This window comes from Cibotium barometz, chromosome 4 (genome assembly GCF_041138505.1).
Source record: "Cibotium barometz isolate CiBa-2024 chromosome 4, ASM4113850v1, whole genome shotgun sequence".
Taxonomy (NCBI): domain Eukaryota; kingdom Viridiplantae; phylum Streptophyta; class Polypodiopsida; order Cyatheales; family Cibotiaceae; genus Cibotium; species Cibotium barometz.
The window spans coordinates 5,525,388-5,543,766 of record NC_141049.1 but is presented as its reverse complement, the minus strand read 5'-3'; the positions used below and the strand labels follow the sequence as shown (position 1 = coordinate 5,543,766).

Sequence of the window (18,379 nt, the reverse complement as noted above, 5' to 3'; positions counted from 1 at the left end):
TTCCTAAAGTATGCATGTATGTGTGTATGTATATGCAAAGAGATTTTGTGTGCACGTATAAACATGAGAGAGAGAGAGAGATGTCCATGATTGTCTTCAAATATAAGGCCTACTCTATGGTATCAACCTTCCATGTCCGGAGGATGGGGGATGGGTTATCTCCTCATGAAGTTGTCTAATTAATGGTGCGCTTAGCTCAACCCATCGGCGGAGACAGGTCTTGCCCCCACTAGTGTATACAATACCCACTCCACTCTTTCCCAGAACATAGGTAGACACTTGGCTATGCTTTGCTGCTCTGAGTTGGGTTGCCGGCTGGCATTCCTTAATGCATTGTGCGTACTTGTGTCGTGGCCATGATAGCACCTCTTGGCCACTTTGCATTGGCCATTGGGAGCAAAAGTTTGTCCTTTCACTTCAACGGTGCATGCACCCTTCCTCTCTCTTCTCTTTGGCTCCAACATTAAATGCTTTAGCTCCAACATTAAATGCTTTGGCTCCAATATTTGTCATGTTTTCCTCCACTTTCCTCCCTTATCCCCCCCTACTGTGAAAAAAGGATAGGCTAGCTTTTCTATTTCTAGATTTTTTGTTTTTTGTTTTTGTTTTGTTTTTTTTTGTTTCTCCCTATCCTAATTAACTAACTAATACTAACTAATTAAAACTAGTGTCATAACACTAACCTTATATTTAAAAAACACTAACTAATGATGAAAAAGGAGAAAACCCTAAAATAAAATCACCTACAAATTAAACCCAACCAAAATGATACTCAACAAAATCGAAACAATGAAATCCAACCACCACACCAGATCTCTCATCGAGTGCTACGATGCTTGCAACTCTTCACACTTAATCTTTCACAAAGTATTAAAAGGAAAAAAAAACCTACACGAGTCTACGTAAATGCTAAGGAAAGCAACTGTGCTCCCTAGTACCAGTGCTAATGGTGGAAAGCCCAAATACACAGCATTCTAGCACAAGGCTAACCAAATGAGGAGTACTTACCTTTCACGTGTCGTGGGAACTTAGTAGCTTGTCTACCATCTCATAGAAGAGAAAATTGCACGAATACAAGCTAGCACTTGTGTAAGGTCCCCACCCTAGCTCGGTCAAGGGGATCCTTTTGATAGGCAGCTAAGTCCCCTTATCTTCGATTGACGACAACTCGATCTCTTGGAAATACGAGGATATGAGCAAACAGAGGGACCTAACTCTATCTTTCAGGAGAAACATAATTATTCTAATAGAAATCTATTCCTTTGATCAAATGGCACTCAATGTGCATGATTGAGGATGAAACAAGTCCGCACTTAAATTGAAGCCAACGCCTTTTTCCTTTTTTCTTTATGAGGCACGACCATTGGGTGGTTCTCCTAAAACGACACTTGTTTGGGCGGTATTCTATTACGGATTATAAATAACTAATTTTGTTGGAAAGCTATCTAACTAATTGAGTCCACCTGTCCATAGGATGGTGCCGTTCACGACATTCCATTCTCCCACTTTCCACCCAACTCACGTGGCAATCTTCTAGGGTCTTCCTTTCTTGGGTTAGCTCCAAAAAATCATTCATTTTATCCTCCCGAAATCTTGGAGGACAAAACCTTTCACAAAGGTTTACTTTCATGGCATCCCATGACAACTGATTCTAGTTCCATTGGTTGGATTCACAATAGTTCTCCTAACTAATCCGACATTTCTTGCGATTTTTAAACAAGCAACAAGGGAAAACTTTCTTCTTTCATTGTATCCAGCTACATCAAAATACTCGTCCATGGAATCTATCCAAGCCTCTATTTCTTCTCCCAAATTCTTTCCTTCACCTTTGAATAGTTCCAGTTGGGCTCTATGAAGGACTTCTTTAATGCCATTATCCAAGCTTTCTTGGTGAGACACTTCCTCTTGCCTAAAAAATATCTAAGAAGTCTCTCAAACTCAAACTCTCTTTCTTAAGGAAAGGCCTTTACTTAGTTGGTCTATATAAATTTCATAATATTTCCTTTATGATATTATAAGTACAAGACTTAACATGGTTAACTGATGGGACACTCTCCATCCACTCGATAAGTCTATTCATTTAAATCAACTCCTCCATAAAATCTAACCTCATATATTATAGGAAGAGTAATACTCTCCTTAGATTGCTCTAATAGGCTAAAGTAATAATTATTCATTATCGTCAATGATAGTTGACTAATTTTACTTATATTCTTGGTCATGGACATGTTAATCTAGAATTTTCATCACAATAAAATCATGAAAGGGTAAACTTTCAAGTTTCCCTCGGTAATACTCGAGATTTTTGTTCAATTGTTTACTTATTTATTTTTGGCTACTGAGTCACCTTCCTTTCAAGAAATAACCTTCTTAGAATTTTAACCCTCCTATTCTTATCGGATAATAAAAAAGAAAATCATACAAACTTCAAAAAAAGACTAAGTGTCATCAAGAAAACAATTCAAAATTTAATCTTCCCTTTCCTTCTACCATAAAATTATCATCCATGAAAAGTTCAAAACTATCAAATACTTATCATAGCACCACATCTGAAGGCACTGAAGATTAATACATATGAGAGATTCATTTTTTTGGGAATTACACATCCAGAGTTAGATCCATGTTCGTTCGAGATGGCGTCAGGATCTCAGACAATTGTCCTAGTGTAAAGCATCTAGTGATGGCATTCACACATCAACTATTCAAACCTATGTTGGTACCTTACACAGGCCTCTCCTTAATGGAGTTATAATCCTAATAACTTACAATATACAAATTAATGAAATATATCCTGAAAATAAACAAAGTTTTGGTCTATCCTTCTAGTCATTCAGTCACACACTAATTTCTTAATTAGATCACCCTATGTTTTTCCTCAAAAGGTTTCCTCCCCAATGTTATTTCTCAAATTTATTGTATAAGCATCTTGCGTGTGCACCCCTAAGATGCAAGCACAATTTCATAGGATGATTGTATCAACATGTGAGGATATTCAAATCATTTCTATGGCCAGTAGAGATGATTGATTCATCCTCATATGATAAACAATCACTTATTATTTAATCCCTTCATAGTTAACCTTTGAATAAAAAATCCTAGGAACTAAGATCGGCTCTTATACCAATTGTAAGGTCCCCACCCTAGTTGGGTCAAGGGGATCCTTTTGATAGGCAACTAAGTCCCATTGTCTCATGGAAGCCAATGCCTTTTTCCTCTTTTCTTTAATGAGGCATGACCACTGGCTCGTTCTCCTAAAACGAAACTTGTTCGGGTGCTATTCTATTATGGATTGTAAATAATTAATTTTGTTGAAAAGCTACCCGACTAATTATTTTTTGTTTTTGTTTTTTGAGCTGCCGACTAATTGGGTCCACCTGTCCATAGGATGGTGCCATCAGGGCATTCCATCCTCCCACTTTCCACCCAATACATGCATCAATTTTTTTTTTCTAATTAGTCCTATCACGTTGTGTAACATATATAAACAAGTTCCTTAATCAGTGACCTTACACATTGTTCCTTAAAATAGCTTTTGAGAACAATATTTACATCAAACGATTCTTACAGAAAAAATATTCACAAAAGAGATCCTGAAACTGGGTCAATAGCAAAATCTAGGCTTATATATCCATGTCCATAGACATATCAAAACCAATAAGAATCCACCGATGATCTAGAATTCAATCTTCCAGCCTAAACCAGCTGGGCATACCTCACGGACCATATTCCCTTGTCGTAGACCAGTCCGGCGAGGGCCAAGCCGGCCTATCACCTCCTTAGGTCTTGCCGCTTGTACCAAACCCTCCTGATCCTCAGAGGGGACGTCTACTTATGAGGTGGGCTAATTCACCACACTAGCTTAGGTGGCCTAGAGAACTAGGCAGCATCGTAATAACATGTCCACCCTCGCGGGGTGGAAATCTGATTCCCAATGGCATAGGAGGGGATTACCTTGGGCCGACTCCCGAGCTTGCTAGCCTCCGCCTGTCGATTATGCAAGCCTAGGGCGGAGTTAGCAAAGTAGGGAAGAAGATATACATGTAGATTAGCAATGAAACCAGCAAACATATCCATAGCAATGAAACCAACAAACATATCCATAGAAATCAAGAAAAAATCTTTTCTTTTCAATAATTTATTATACTATTTCTATAGTAATTTTATTCTTAATTAAACTTTAGCTAGTAAATCAATCAAATAGATCACTATTGACAATTAATAGGGAAGCCAGGGCCATACACATCACAAGTCATAGAGTCTTCAAATGCTCTACTTGTTTTAAGAAAAGTCATCACTCATAATCATGCAAAAGATAGTGTTTGATTTTAAAATTTTCTTCTAATTCAAGAAAAGTTCAAAAAATTGCTGTGCCTTGTGATTTAGACCTCGAGGTCTGTCCAATCATTGTATTTTCTAGCACGGAAGAGTGAAAACTAGAAGGATAGTTTCAACAAGGAAATAATCCTTAATATATTGTTGTTTAATCAATGAACATGGTGGATGGTGACTTTGTTTAGTGTTCTTTTGCTATGGACTTCCAAAATTTTCATCAATTGTGCTTAACAAGCACCTAGTATGAAATGCATTTGCAAGCATATTATTACAGTGCAAAGCAGAGATTGTTACAATCCTTGCTTGTTGAATTGTCTGCTCGCATCAAACACATAAGGTTGCACGTTGGGACTATATGCTGCCACATGATAGGTACCCGTAAATTATATCACATTACATCCAAGTATTCAGAATAAAGCAAATGTGCTGCTTTATTCGTCGCTGTTGAAAATGAGACCCTACCTACACGATCACCATCGCCGTCGTCAGATTCGCGTCCTCTGTGGTCAGAGCCTGCGGCGGGAACACGCGTGAAATAATGAGTTTCAAAGCAATTACACGTCCACAAGCTACGTGTTCATACCTGCTCTTGCCCTGCAATTATATCTTACCTCTGGTACAATTGGCGCTGCTGCTGCACCTGCTTCTCATATAGTAGCCCAGGCTGTCGATGACAGTCACAACAACATACACAGGTGCAGAAAGATAAAAGCTTATATATATATATATATATATATGATGCATCGTGAGCGCCGCCTCCAAAGTGTACTACTGATCCTTATACGTCCTTCCTTGCGCCAGCCTGGTTTGGTATAGCTATAAAAGCATGCCTTCTTCACAACAGATAGGGCACCTACAGCAGCTGTAACTTGGGCATAGTTGCGTATAGGAGAAAGGCTCTGTCCTCGCGCTTGTTGGAGCTGCTCCTGTGCACAATATGCCTTCAGGATAATCAAGTGCGGATATATAATAAATTCAACAGCATGCGTGATGTGCAATAATGAGAATACGAATATTATGATTAGAATGGAATGAATTTTGGTAAAACATTATAAGGTTGATTTGTGTAGATGATAAATGTAGTCCTGCCACTCTGGTGGTCGCAAATTAGTGCAGGGGTAGAAGGAGAGCACACACCATCATCTTGTGGGGGTATTGACGGCGCCAGGACAGCCCCCGGAGCAGGCTCTGACGGAGTATCTTCCGCTGCTGGCGGCAGCGGGGTGGCTTCAGTGACTGCTCCTTCCGCTGCAGGAGCAGGAGCAGGAGCTCCTGGATCAGACGAAGGTCCATCGGCCGCAACTGCAGCTGGTGCATCAGGAGATTCTGCAGGCGGGGCTTCCGGAGGAGGTGGCGCTACAGCGGCTTCTTCCGGTGGCTTGTCAGCGGGCGGTGGCGGCGGCGGCGCCTCGAAGTCGCCGTCGATGCAGTTGTGGCACCGCTTCTCCACCCACCCCTCGAAATCATACTGCGTGTCCCCTCCCCAATGCCGCCCGCGACACACCCGCCCGATGAAGCCCGCTATCACTGCCAACACTATGATGATCGCCAACACCAAGAACAGCGGCCCTACTGCTGCTCGTCCTGCTCCGCTGCCGCTATTTAAATCAGTTGCGTGGTAATTGTAGGTCCCTGTGGAATTCCCTTGAAACTCCATGTGGCGCCTAATTAGCTCTCACAAACTACTCACAACTTAGTTATAGTAGTGCTACGAGAAGGCTGTTGTGAGCGACGGCAAAGCACAGGAATCAATGCATTGAACTTCCTTTATCCACCTACCGGCCATATCAGTGCGTGGTGTATGATATACCCCTTTTCTCCTTATCGCTCGTACCATGCGTTTCCTTCCCCTTTGCCTTACTTTTGACGGATTCTCTTTTGGCCTTTGGTCCTCGCATTATTATTGGGAATCTTTTTTTGAAAGGTTGCCCTAATATACATTGTCTCTTGTTAAATTATTGCATACAAGGAACCTTATCAACTAGAGTAGCTTATTATCTTTCAAGTGAGCATGCACTTTGATTGTATTTTAAAACTCGATGAAGTAACGAAGAACACTATGATACAATCAAAGAGCAAAAAAATATTGTTATATTTTAAAGCAAGTCATGTGCTTATGGTGAAATTTATGCTGCAAGAGCATATAATTAACTCTTTATCTTGTGAAAAAATACATCACACGTAGAACCCTCAAAAGTATCAACAGATTTGCATTTTGGTTATGATAAGCATGATTAAAGCTTGTTACATGACCCTCAAAGCCCAAGTGATCTTGTACAGAACAATATCTTTTTCTTTTCTCACTCATATTTTGTAAATAAAAAACCAGGTTTATTTGGCAAGCTAGAAGAGATCCCCAACCCCCTATCCCGAATGGCCCAAACAACCTGATGCTTGGACCATCTTATGCTTAAAGTTTAAGATGGTAAGTGATATCAAGACATCACTCAAGTTTTCAAAGGCATCTAGGTGAGTAGGGCTAAATTGGTTTTGTCCTTTACATGTTTTTGTGCACATGTTCAATTCCATGCGAATACACCAAACAAAAACAATGTATACTTGTAAGGAGGTATGGTCTGACCTCATTCAAGGATTACTAGGAGAGGGTTGGGAGGTTAATGAGGGGTCACATCAAGGTGATGTGTACAAGTGCAATGTAGTAGATTCTACACTGTCTTTCGGGTTCTTAAAGGCATGCTCTATTTTGTACATTCGTCTGCACTACCAAACATGGATGCAAAAGCACGGGACATGGATCCCACTTCAAGTCTCAAAAGAAGAAATTATGCCTATTGAGGTAGCTGTGAGTGATGATGCAAAATGGATGGATTGAGCGAGTGGCAGCAAGCAAGCATTGGAGCCTAGCAGACTTGCGTCAACACTTTAGCATCATGGGCTTTGACAATGTGGAAGAGTCAAGTTTCAAGTTGATGAGAAGAAAGGTATATCTGATTTCACTACATGTCTAGAATTAACCCTTACACTTTCTGGTTACTGTGCCACTTTCTATATTTTTACAGATTGGGAACGTAAGGAGGGGACAACCATGGTCTCAGAATCATGGCAAATGGGGGACCTTGAATTTTTAGCAGCAAGGTGCATAGCCCTACCAACACATAGTAGGCATGTGGAAGAGCTTGAAGATGAACTGGGTATATAGGAAAATAGCCTCTGTTTTGATGCATGTGAGGGGCAAGAGTTTCAGGATCGAGGTGAAGGCAATGACAAGCTTTCAAGTCAACAAGGAGATGGAGATCAACATGAAGTAAATGTCACAAGAGGGACAAAAAATGAAGACATTATAACAATTTTAGATTAGATGACAAATTTTGTAGCAGGCTCTTTTTTAACCAATCTTTATTTCATTGAAATCTTAATATTTTTGCAAACTGTAATTTTTTTGTCTAGCGGTCTAGTGTGAAAAGGCCAAACTTTAAATTTTAACTATAAATAGCCAAAGGTGCCTTCTTTCTCATTTTCACATGCGATAGAAACCAAGCACGAGCTCACACTATCTCTTTGCATTCACATGGCTATCCACTTTGACAACTTCTGTGAGTTCCTCTCCACCACCCCGTGGGCGGGCAAGAGTGACCTCTTTGTCATGTTCTCTCGTGTGAATTCGACTTTGAAAAGTCGCTCGCCCTTGCGTCCCAACATTATGAGACGCAGATTGCATACATGGAGCAATACTTGGCTTCCCACTCCATCTCCTTTCCCCATTGCCCTAATGATCGATGGGTGCTTGTTGAGCTGCTTAAGTACATTCAACAATATGCCCACCCCTACATCCAGCGCCTTGAATGCTTCATCGACATCTGCATCCTTGCAGGAGCTTACTGTACCTTCAATAAGCAAGAGGGTGAAGAGGTTGGGGAAGGGCAATTTAGGAACTAGGTTCCTCTCGTGGCTCGCCACTTTTGCGTTCCTCATCAGTGTGATGAGGACTCGGATGAGCAGGTAGAGATGCCTGCATTACAGTTGGCAGGTATTTGAGGGATGACAAGGAAGTGAAGGCAGTAGGAACGAGTGCTGGTGTGAAAGAGCAGCTTGCATCAAAGCACTTTTCAGAGGGTGCACAATCTGTAGTAGCTGAACAACCCACTGTAGTAGAAGATGCGGGGCCATCTTTCCCACACGAGGAGAGCAAGGTGCTACCAGAGCTTGAGATCAATCTCTGGAGCACCATTGTGGTGGAAGAAGGTGAAGAATACTTATTCATGACCTTGAAAAGGCAGCTCGCTTGAGAATGGATGAATGCTTGGGCATTATATGCACACGATGTGAGGTGGACCTTGATAAGTCCAACCTCAGTCCTCACCTAGATAGTGTTATATTACCCCTTGGAGAATCTATCGCGCAAAGACAGCTGCTTTGGTCAAGGAAACTGTGGTTGAGACCGTGGAGCAAGCCCTAGTTCCAGAGGAGGAATTCACAACCTTACAAGATAAGCTAGAGGCTGAAAAGGATACCCTTTTGCTGCTGGAGTGATGGAGTGATGGAGGAGACCAAAGCACCTAAAAAGGATACCCTTGCTGCTGGAGTGATGGAGGAGACCAAAGCACCTAAAAAGGATGAGGCTAAGTCCTCGATTGACCTCTCTGCCCCCACCAGCACTTTGGCAAAAGAAGACATTGAGCAAGAGGTAATAATCAACCTTTTACAACTTAGAAACATTTGTAATTATGTATAAGAAAATATTTTGATTTTTCCTTTGATTGCAGAGGGTGGTTGAAATTGACGCATTTGCTTGGAAGAGGCGGTGGCAACAGAGACCAGGCCAAGGTCCATGGACATGATGCTGTGTTGGTGCACTATCTTGGTCGGCTTCTTATGGATGGCATCGCCATTATCCACAAGGACTACACCCCTCAATCTGCCTTCACTCTCTTCTTTTTGAAAGCCCTCTCTAAGGTGCTCTGTGTAGCCTCTATGGCACAGAGCACCAAATGTATACTTCTGATTAAAAAATTCCTTACCTTTGATGTTTTTGGTTCTGGATTTAGGAGTAAGCTTCTTGCTCGTATAGGTATAGCCAAAAGCATAGGCATAGAAGATCCTCAAGAAATAGCCCAATCACTCCTTGAGCACACTTTGCCCCCAATAACAAGAGAAGGAAGCTCAATATTGTAAGAAAGCTTTTGTAAAGATGATGTATCACTTCTTATTATGAATACAATACAGTTTTTGTAAACTTATTTTCATCATGTATATCATTGTTTTTTCTAGTTTGTACCATCAATGTTTTTGTAAATACATCAGAAATGACCCTGGGAGCTTGGGGGAGCAGTGCCATAACAGTGCGAATTTTGAGCTTGCATCGGTGCTGTAGAGCCCAAATTCACATTGTTTTGGCACAACTTCCCTAGCCCTTCAAGAGCAATTCTGATGCATTGGATAACAAATAATGTATTTTTACACATGATTAAAGGTATTTTTATCTTGTAAATTACTGTTTTTCATAATCAATGTATTCAACTTCATTATAAATGCATTAGAAATGATTCTGAGTGGTTGGGAGAGTAGTGCCAGAACAGTGTGAATTTTGAGCCTGCACCCCTGCTGTAGAGCCCAAATTCGCACTGTTCTAGCATAGCTTCCCCAGCCCTCCAAGAGCAATTCTGATGCATTGGATGACAAATAATGTATTTTTACACATGATTAAAGGTATTTTTAGCTTGTAAATTACTATTTTTTATAATTAATGTACTCAACTTGCATAAGAAATGATCCTGAGTGGCTGGGAGAGCAGTGCCAAAACAGTGCGAATTTTGAGCTTGCACCGCCGCTGCAGAGCCTAAATTCGCACTGTTCTGGCATAGCTTCCCCAGTCCTCCAGGAGCAATTCTGATGCATTGGATTGTCAACAAACAATGTAATTTTACACATGATTAAAGCCATTTTTATCTTATAAACTATTGTTTCTCACAATTAGTGTACTCAACTTCATTATAAATGCATCTGAAATGATCTTGAGTGGCTAGGAGAGCAGTGCCAGAACAGTGCGAATTTTGTGTTGGAATTAGGGTTGCAAGAAAGCACACAAAGCTTGGAGAAGAAGAAGCAAGAATGCACACAACACAAAAGTGTATTAGATTGTGTCAATATACAAAGATAAGTTAGCCCTAGAATGATGGGCGTATATACAAGCCGGGGGAAAAAACCTCCTAAAGAGGGAAAAAGTGCCCCGACGGTCCTAAGTGTGTTCACACACATCACTGCTTATGTATATGGCAACAAATCCCCCCTGGGAGTGATGGTGTGAACGAGAGCTGGCACTCATGTATAGGGGAGTGCCATGCCCGAAGTAGATCAATCCACAAAGGGAAGCAAGCCCAAGGCTTTGCGGAAAGCTTCGAACTTCTCACGAGAAAGCGCCTTTGTGAAAAGATCGACGAGGTTGTCCTGTGTTGGCACATAGGCCAAGCTAATCTCTCCTGCTGAGAGTCTCTCCCTGACATAGTGATAATGCACCTCAATGTGCTTTGTGCGAGCATGAAAAACTGGGTTTCTCGCAACTGCCAATGCGCTCTGACTGTCAGTGTAGATAGAGGTGGCAGACTCCTGTCTAACACCCAAATCAGCCATAAGCCATCTGAGCCACACACACTCAACCGTAGTTGTGAAAGCTGCCCTGTACTCAGCTTCACAACTAGAAGTGGCCACAGTAGGTTGCTTCTTGCTCAACCAAGATATGCATGAGCTACCGAGCATGAAACAAAAACCACTTGTGGGGACACTCTTGTGTCATAGCAACCAGCCCAATCTGAGTCCGAAAAGGCATGTAAATCTGGCGGCGGCAACGATCCCCCCTTGGGATAAAACAACCCAAGATGTATGGTGCCACTCAAGTAGCAAAAAGATGCGTTTAATTGCCTTCCAATGCTGAGACCCTGGGCTATGCATAAACCTGCTCACTGAGACTGCAAATTGAATGTCCGGCCTCGTAATGCATACATAAATGAGGCAACCAACAGCTGTCTGATAGAGTGTGACATCAAAGTGATCTCCAGCATCATGAAGACTCAACTTCAAACCTGTCTCCATTGGAGTAGCAAGAGGCTTACAGTTTTCAAGGCCAAATATCCGCAACAATGTCTCAATATACTTTGTCTGACACAAAGCAATACCTCCATCACACTACTTAAATTGTATCCCCAAATAATGATGCAAATGCCCCAAAACTGACATCTCAAAAGAGGCATTCAAATCAGCCTTAAAATCAGCAATATAATTTTCATTTGGTCCGGTGAGTAGCATGTCAGTGACATAGAGAGCAATGATTAGATGCACATCATCCACACGTTTAGCATACAAAGTGCTTTCTGTTGGACTATTCTGAAAACCATGTGCAGTCAAATATGCATGTATCTTTTCATACCAAGCTCGTGGAGCTTGCTTTAAACCATATAAAGCCTTTTTTAACCTGCACACTTTGTTTTCCTGCCCTCTTTGAACAAAACCACGAGGCTGCGATACATACACCTCCTCATGCAAATCTCCATTCAAGAACGCAGTCTTTATGTCCAACTGATGCACATTCCAACCATTATAAGCTGCCAATGCACAAATGCTATGAATGGTAGTCATACGACAAGTGGGAGCAAAGATCTCATCAAAATCAATGCCCTTTTCTTAAGCATAACCCTTTGCAACAAGTCTAGCCTTATAGCGATCAACACTGCCATCTGGCTTTCGTTTCAACTTAAAAACCCACTTACATCCAATGGCCTTTTTACCAATAGGCAAATCACACAAAGACCATGTACCATTCTTGATTATAGCATCATATTCACTTTGCATTGTAGCCAACCAATTTTCTGATTTTTGTGCCTCATCAAATGAAAGAGGTTCTTCCTCTTCACACATACTAGACATAGCCAAAGCATAACAATCTGATGCATAAGAGGCATGCTGAAAACCTGAACGAGTACGACTAGATATAGGTGCATCAATTTTACTATCACGCAAGGTTTACACAAGCCATTTAGGCATACCTCTAGCCTGCTCATTTTCAGCCCTATCCTCAGAAATTACATCCTGTAAATCTGCATCAGAAATAGGCTGATCTATGATGTCTTTTGAAATCTGCATAGACTGAATATTTGCCTCATTAGGACTTACATTTGAATTCCCACCTGTAAACAGAGGCAACAATGTATCAAATACATCCCGTGAGCTCACACCTGTCTCTTTGGTACATGATAACAAAGGCTGCACAGCATCTTCCACAAAAACAACATCTCAACTAATCAAGATACACTTTGACTGCGGATGATACAATCTGTAACCCTTGCTCTCAGCACTGTAACCAACAAAAATGCATTTGACAGCCTTATCATCCAATTTTCTGCATTGTTGCATAGGCACTAAAGCATAGATCAAGCAACCAAAGACACGCAAGTGAGCAATAGAAGGCTTCCTACCATGCCAAGCTTCGTATGGAGTAATAGACTGCAAGGCCTTAGTGGGACACCTATTGAGTACATATGCAGCACACATGACAGCCTCAAGCCAAAACGCATGTGGCAAAGCTTGGCTCTTGACCATACATCGTGCCATCTCCATAAGTGACCTGTTTTTCTTCTCAGCATTTTGCTGAGGGGTATACGGCACTGTACATTGGTGTTTTATCCCACGACTAGCCAGAAATGCATCAAACTCTTTAGACATGTACTTCCCCCTCGATCAGAACGGCGGAGGGTGCCCACATTACAATTAGATACATTTTCAACCATAAGCAAAAACTGTTTGAAGCACAAAAACACTTCGGACTTTGCCTTTAGTGGATATACCCATGCATGCCTTGAGTAATCATCAATGAAAGTCACGAAGTACAAGTGTTTACCAAATGACGGAGTTTGCATAGGCCCACATACATCACTATGTACAAGTTGCAATTTGCGAGTGGCCCGCACAGAACCATCCTTTGGAAACGCAGAACATTGCATTTTGCCCAAAATACAGCCTTCACAAACATGTTTTAATGGTGCCTCAAGAGGGGGCAATGAAGCAACCATATCAAATTTCTGCAAACGCAGCAAACTAGCAAAGTTCAGATGACCAAAACGAGCATGCCATAGTTTTGCATCTGAAACTGCCTTTTCATCAGAAACTGAATTTGCTGAATCTTCCACACACTTGTCATAAGAATTGAGCCTATACAGCCCACGAAACGAGGTGCCAGATACAATAATCGTATCACCAGAAGTCAAATCATGAACAGTACATCTGTCATCCACAAATTTGACTACAAGTCCAAGTCTAGCAAGCGCAGAGACAGACAATAGATTCTTCTTTATCCCTGGCACATACAAAGCATCTGAAAGTGTGAAAGCGCTGCCATTTGCGGCAGTAAGCATAATTTTACCAATGCCCTTCACTGGGTAAGAAGCATTATTGGCACATGTGACAGTATTCCCATTAGGGACAGCCTCAAGAGAAGTGAACATATCACGATGCGAGGTAATGTGCTTTGTAGCACCACTGTCAAAATACCATACATGAGAGTCAACAGAAACTGCCAAACATGCATCATGTGCAGATGGGTCATACTGGCAATACACGCTAAACGCCCATTCTGTATCCTGCACAACATTTGCAGAATCTGCATTTGTAGAAGCATCCGCTATTGTGGCTGCATTTGACTCTTTCTTCTTTGCCTCTTTAGCCTTTAGCTTAGGGCAATTCTTAATGACATGATCATTTGCCTTACAATAGTTGCACCTGGTCTTTTTCTTGCCTTTATCAAGAGCCTTCTCAGACTTATTGTTGCTACCTGTGGAAGGAGAAGAAGTTGCAGACCTACTAATAGGAGAAGAAACAGTGGAAAGGGCTGCCTTACCACTTCTTCTCTGCTGCTGGGCAGCAATAAATGCTTGATCAACTGCACGCTGTGCCTGGCCCTATTTTGCCTGGACTGTGCTTCTTGCAAGAGCTTGTTGACTAAAGTATCATACTTGACAGCATCAGGTCTATCCTTCGCAAGAAGTCTCCATGTGGAAGTAAAAGTCTGATATGTCTCAGGTAAGTAAAGCATCAAGAACAGTTTGCACAAGAGAATGATCAGGAATAATCTCACCTGCAAAAATCAACTGTTCTTTGAGATCTTTAATCTCAGCAAGAAAAACATTCATGTCATCATCTTCTTGCATAATCTTCAATTCTAGCTCTTTACGCAGGTAAGCGATTTTTGCCTCGTTACGACCTGCATACAAACCAGCTAGAATATCCCAAGCCTGTTTTGCTATTTTAGCTGAACGAATATGTGGGGTGATGTTACGTTTGATAGAAAGTGCCTGAGCCTGCGCATCTTTACCCTCCCAACGAGCTTGTTCAGCAGTGGGTAAAACAGCAGCAACAGTAGAGCTGCTAGAACCTGCAACATCCTCAACAGATCCTACATACATAGAACCTGGACGTACATCCATACCCTGCACAATGTTCCACACTCCTTTTGCAGCCAAAACATGCTGCATCATGTATGCCCAAAGTGGGTAGTTGCTGTCTCCATCCAGTTTGTCTTCAGCGGACAACATGCGAAATACATCATTGTTGTTATCAGCCATGGCCACTGACTGAAACTGATGCAAAAGCTACCTATAATGAAGCAAAGACTGAACAGAGAACAACTCGTGCTATGTAGCACGGTCCACAATAGAGTACGTATGCTATTTTGCAGAAAACTACACTGTCAAAATTTCTGCAGAAAATGACGAAAACACATGTGCAGAACTTGAAATGCAAAAACGGAGCCTGAAATGACCTCAGATGCGATTTATGAGAACGCCAAGCCCTATGGGCTTATTTGTAGAGTATAGGGACCTGCAAGCACTCGTGAAAGCTCACCTCAATCGGAGAACGTGAGTCGGAGGGTGCTGGCGGTGTAGCCCTGGGAGTCGATGCCTGCTCTGATACCAATTGTTGGAATTAGGGTTGCAGGAAAGCACACAAAGCTTGGAGAAGAAGAAGCAAGAATGCACACAACACAAAAGTGTATTAGATTGTGTCAATGTACAAAGATAAGTTAGCCCTAGAATGATGGGCGTATATACAAGCCGGGGGAAAAAACCTCCTAAAGAGGGAAAAAGTGCCCCAGCGGTCCTAAGTGTGTTCACACACATCACTGCCTATGTATATGGCAACATTTTGGGCCTGCATCACCCGCTGCAAAGCCTAAATTCGCACTGTTCTGGCATAGCTTCCCCAGTCCTCCAGGAGTAATTCTGATGCATTGGATGATAAACACTGTATTTTTACACATGATTAAAGGTGTTTTTATCTTGTAAACGACTGTTTCTCATAATTAGTGTGCTCAACTTTATTATAAATACATCAAAAATGATCCTGAGGAGAGAAGTGCCAGAATAGTGTGAATTTTGAGCCTACATCGCCGTTGCACAGGCCAAATTTGCACTGTTCTGGCACAGCTTCCTCAGTCCTCCAGGAGCATTTCTGATGTCTTAGGTGACAAACTAGCACATGATAGACACTCCATGTTAAACAAACATGATGACACCGAGACATTGTAAGAAAAACTTAAAATTTTAATTATCAGAAGGTTACAAATGAAAGCCAGATAAGCTTGTTACAAAGGGGGGGTTTGAAACAAAAGAGTTGCTTCAAAAAAAAAAGGTTAACATCTAAGATCTCTAGATCATGTCTCGCTCCCCTCGAATGCACCGAGCTAGTTGCATGTCCTTGGCAGATATGGTAATCCTCTTTGCATGTATTGCAAGGAGGTTGGTGTCTTCAAAAAGCCCAACAAGGTAAGCCTCAGAGGCTTCTTGCAATGCTTCAAAGGCAATCCCGTGCACACGAAACTCTGTTATATACCGTTGGAGAATCTCCTTCACTGTGCGAGCGAAAGGGGCTCTTCTTATCAAAGCAACTCAGTGTTCCTTTGATAAAACTTGATTTCTTGTAGAGCCCTATGCCCTTGGCGCATCCTTCTCCTTGGAGCTCTCTGTGTTGTGTTGGTGCGTGGCGAGGTTGGGACTTCCTTAGCTTGAAGTGCTTGACCTTTCTTTCTTGCATGCACTTGCAGGAACCTCCTCTTGGTCTCTCTCATAGTCTGAATCCTCCTCCTCCTATTGCTGTGGTCCCTGTGTATCAAGTTCCTCCTCCCGGGTAGGTAGGGAACCCTGTCCTGGTCGTAGGGTCTTGCCACCTATAGTGCTACGCAATGTAGGAATGTTTTCACCAACCCAGTCGAACTGCTCATCATCGGCCTCTTTGTCTTGATCTCTGGGGTGGCTGCATTGTGGAGTCTTCTTCACACGCTTGCTCCCACTAGAAGGGCCTGCATGTGTGTGGGAGGAGGGTTGGACTCTGGTGATCCCATTGGGCATGTCCTAGAATCCAAGGGGTCACTCTCTTCCGTGGTGTCGCCCCAGTATGTGGTCGTTGGGTGCCTCGCACTGTGTTTTGTGAAGGCATGGTAACACGTGCGGTGTTCTTGGTGCGTGCCATATCCATGTATGACTAAGCTCTCTAAAAAAGATGAAGTGAGAGAAGGGCAAAAAAAACCTAGCTAAACTTATTTTCTTAGCCTTATTACATCTAGATTTATGCTGGTGCGTGCACAACCCAACGCCTCCCTTGTCTCCTCATTCGTTGCTACACGCCAAGCACCATGCCTATGGGGAGCATTGGTCTGCAACCATTCAAGCTGAGCATGACTTTTTACAGCCTTGCATACCTCTTGCGCAAGCTTAGATTGTTGGGCCCGCTCCCTAACCAATACCCTTCCAAAGGTTGTGCGATAAAACCAATTGAACATCTCTTGTAGATAGTTTGTACGTGTTTCTTCTGCAGAAGCTCCACCTCCATGTCTTGTATTTTTGAAATAAACCCCTCTTGCTTTATAATGCAACCATTCAAGCTGAGCATGACTTTTTACAGCCTTGCATACCTCTTGCGCAAGCTTAGATTGTTGGGCCCGCTCCCTAACCAATACCCTTCCAAAGGTTGTGCGATAAAACCAATTGAACATCTCTTGTAGATAGTTTGTACGTGTTTCTCCTGCAGAAGCTCCACCTCCATGTCTTGTATTTTTGAAATAAACCCCTCTTGCTTTATAATGTGATTTCTCCATCCCTTGGGTACTCCACATGTCGAGCGATCCATACTTGTTCATGAAATATGCACCATGCACATAAACTATGTGTTGTACACATGACAATAGAATTTAATTAGAAAAAGTCAAGGTTAAAACACCAATTTATTTTTTTATTGTACAACTTACCATATAGTATCCGGATATCCGTTGGGCGAGGCCTCGAGTGTGGATCCCTGCCCTGTGCGAGAGGCTACGCTGCTTCCGCCTCCAGTGACCTCGGAGGGGGCTCGGGTCTCACAGGAAAGTTCTTGGATTTGATGGATGGGATGATCCCAATCCATTCTATATTTATATTGTCTTAGACCCCTATAGGCTAGATGACAATCTTAAGCTCCTCTTAATCAAAGAGGCATTGTGATTAGTAGATGGCTTTTACATTGTGGGTAGTAGATGTAGGAGCTCCGAGAGGAAAAGCGCTTCATATTCAGGGAAATACTGAAGTGCATTCCGTTAAGAAAATTGGTAAAGATAATGTAATAATCTTTAAGATTATTGATTGATGTCTCTTCTCTCTCTTCTCTCTCTCTCTCTCTCTCTCTCTCTCTCTCTCACACACACACACACACACACACACACACACACACACAAATGCTCCACACATGTAGTATACATATAGTTACTCTTGACCTTTTTTCTTTGTATTTGGTGTGAAATGTAGCTAGGATATGTAGCTAGGACAGGGTGAGAAAAATAGAGAGACCATAAGCGTTAATTGTTTTGGTGTTTGTGTGTGATTATGTAGAGGCAAGCAAGCACAAGGACGTTAGCATCAAAGTTGGTGGTTTTGAATATCATTCTCTCCTCAACTTGAGGTTAGTTTAATTGTTGTAATTTTTTATCTTTATCTATTTGTGTGTTTGAAGTTAATATGTGATGCATAGATAGAGTTTTTTTATGTTGATATACTTGGTTAGCAAGATTCAGAGA

At 41.9% G+C, this 18,379-nt stretch overlaps 1 protein-coding gene across 9 annotated transcripts in view; it reads right to left on the bottom strand.

The window, feature by feature from the left end:
- Positions 1-4,318: 4,318 nt before the first annotated feature.
- LOC147638823 (uncharacterized) overlaps positions 4,319-18,379 on the bottom strand; it is a 28,095-nt gene continuing 14,034 nt past the window's right edge. For 7 of the 9 annotated variants that reach the window (XM_086784848.1, XM_086784814.1, XM_086784845.1 and 4 more), the window contains 3 exons: positions 5,470-6,262; positions 4,944-5,273; positions 4,319-4,845 (listed from right to left, as the gene is read on the bottom strand). In XM_086784848.1, the coding sequence (XP_086640974.1) occupies positions 5,149-5,273; positions 5,470-5,989 (645 nt within the window). In that variant the 5' untranslated portion in view covers positions 5,990-6,262 and the 3' untranslated portion in view covers positions 4,319-4,845; positions 4,944-5,148. The remainder of the gene's footprint in view (positions 4,846-4,943; positions 5,274-5,469; positions 6,263-18,379) is intronic. The other 2 variants (XM_086784859.1, XM_086784863.1) reach the window with 2 other exon arrangements.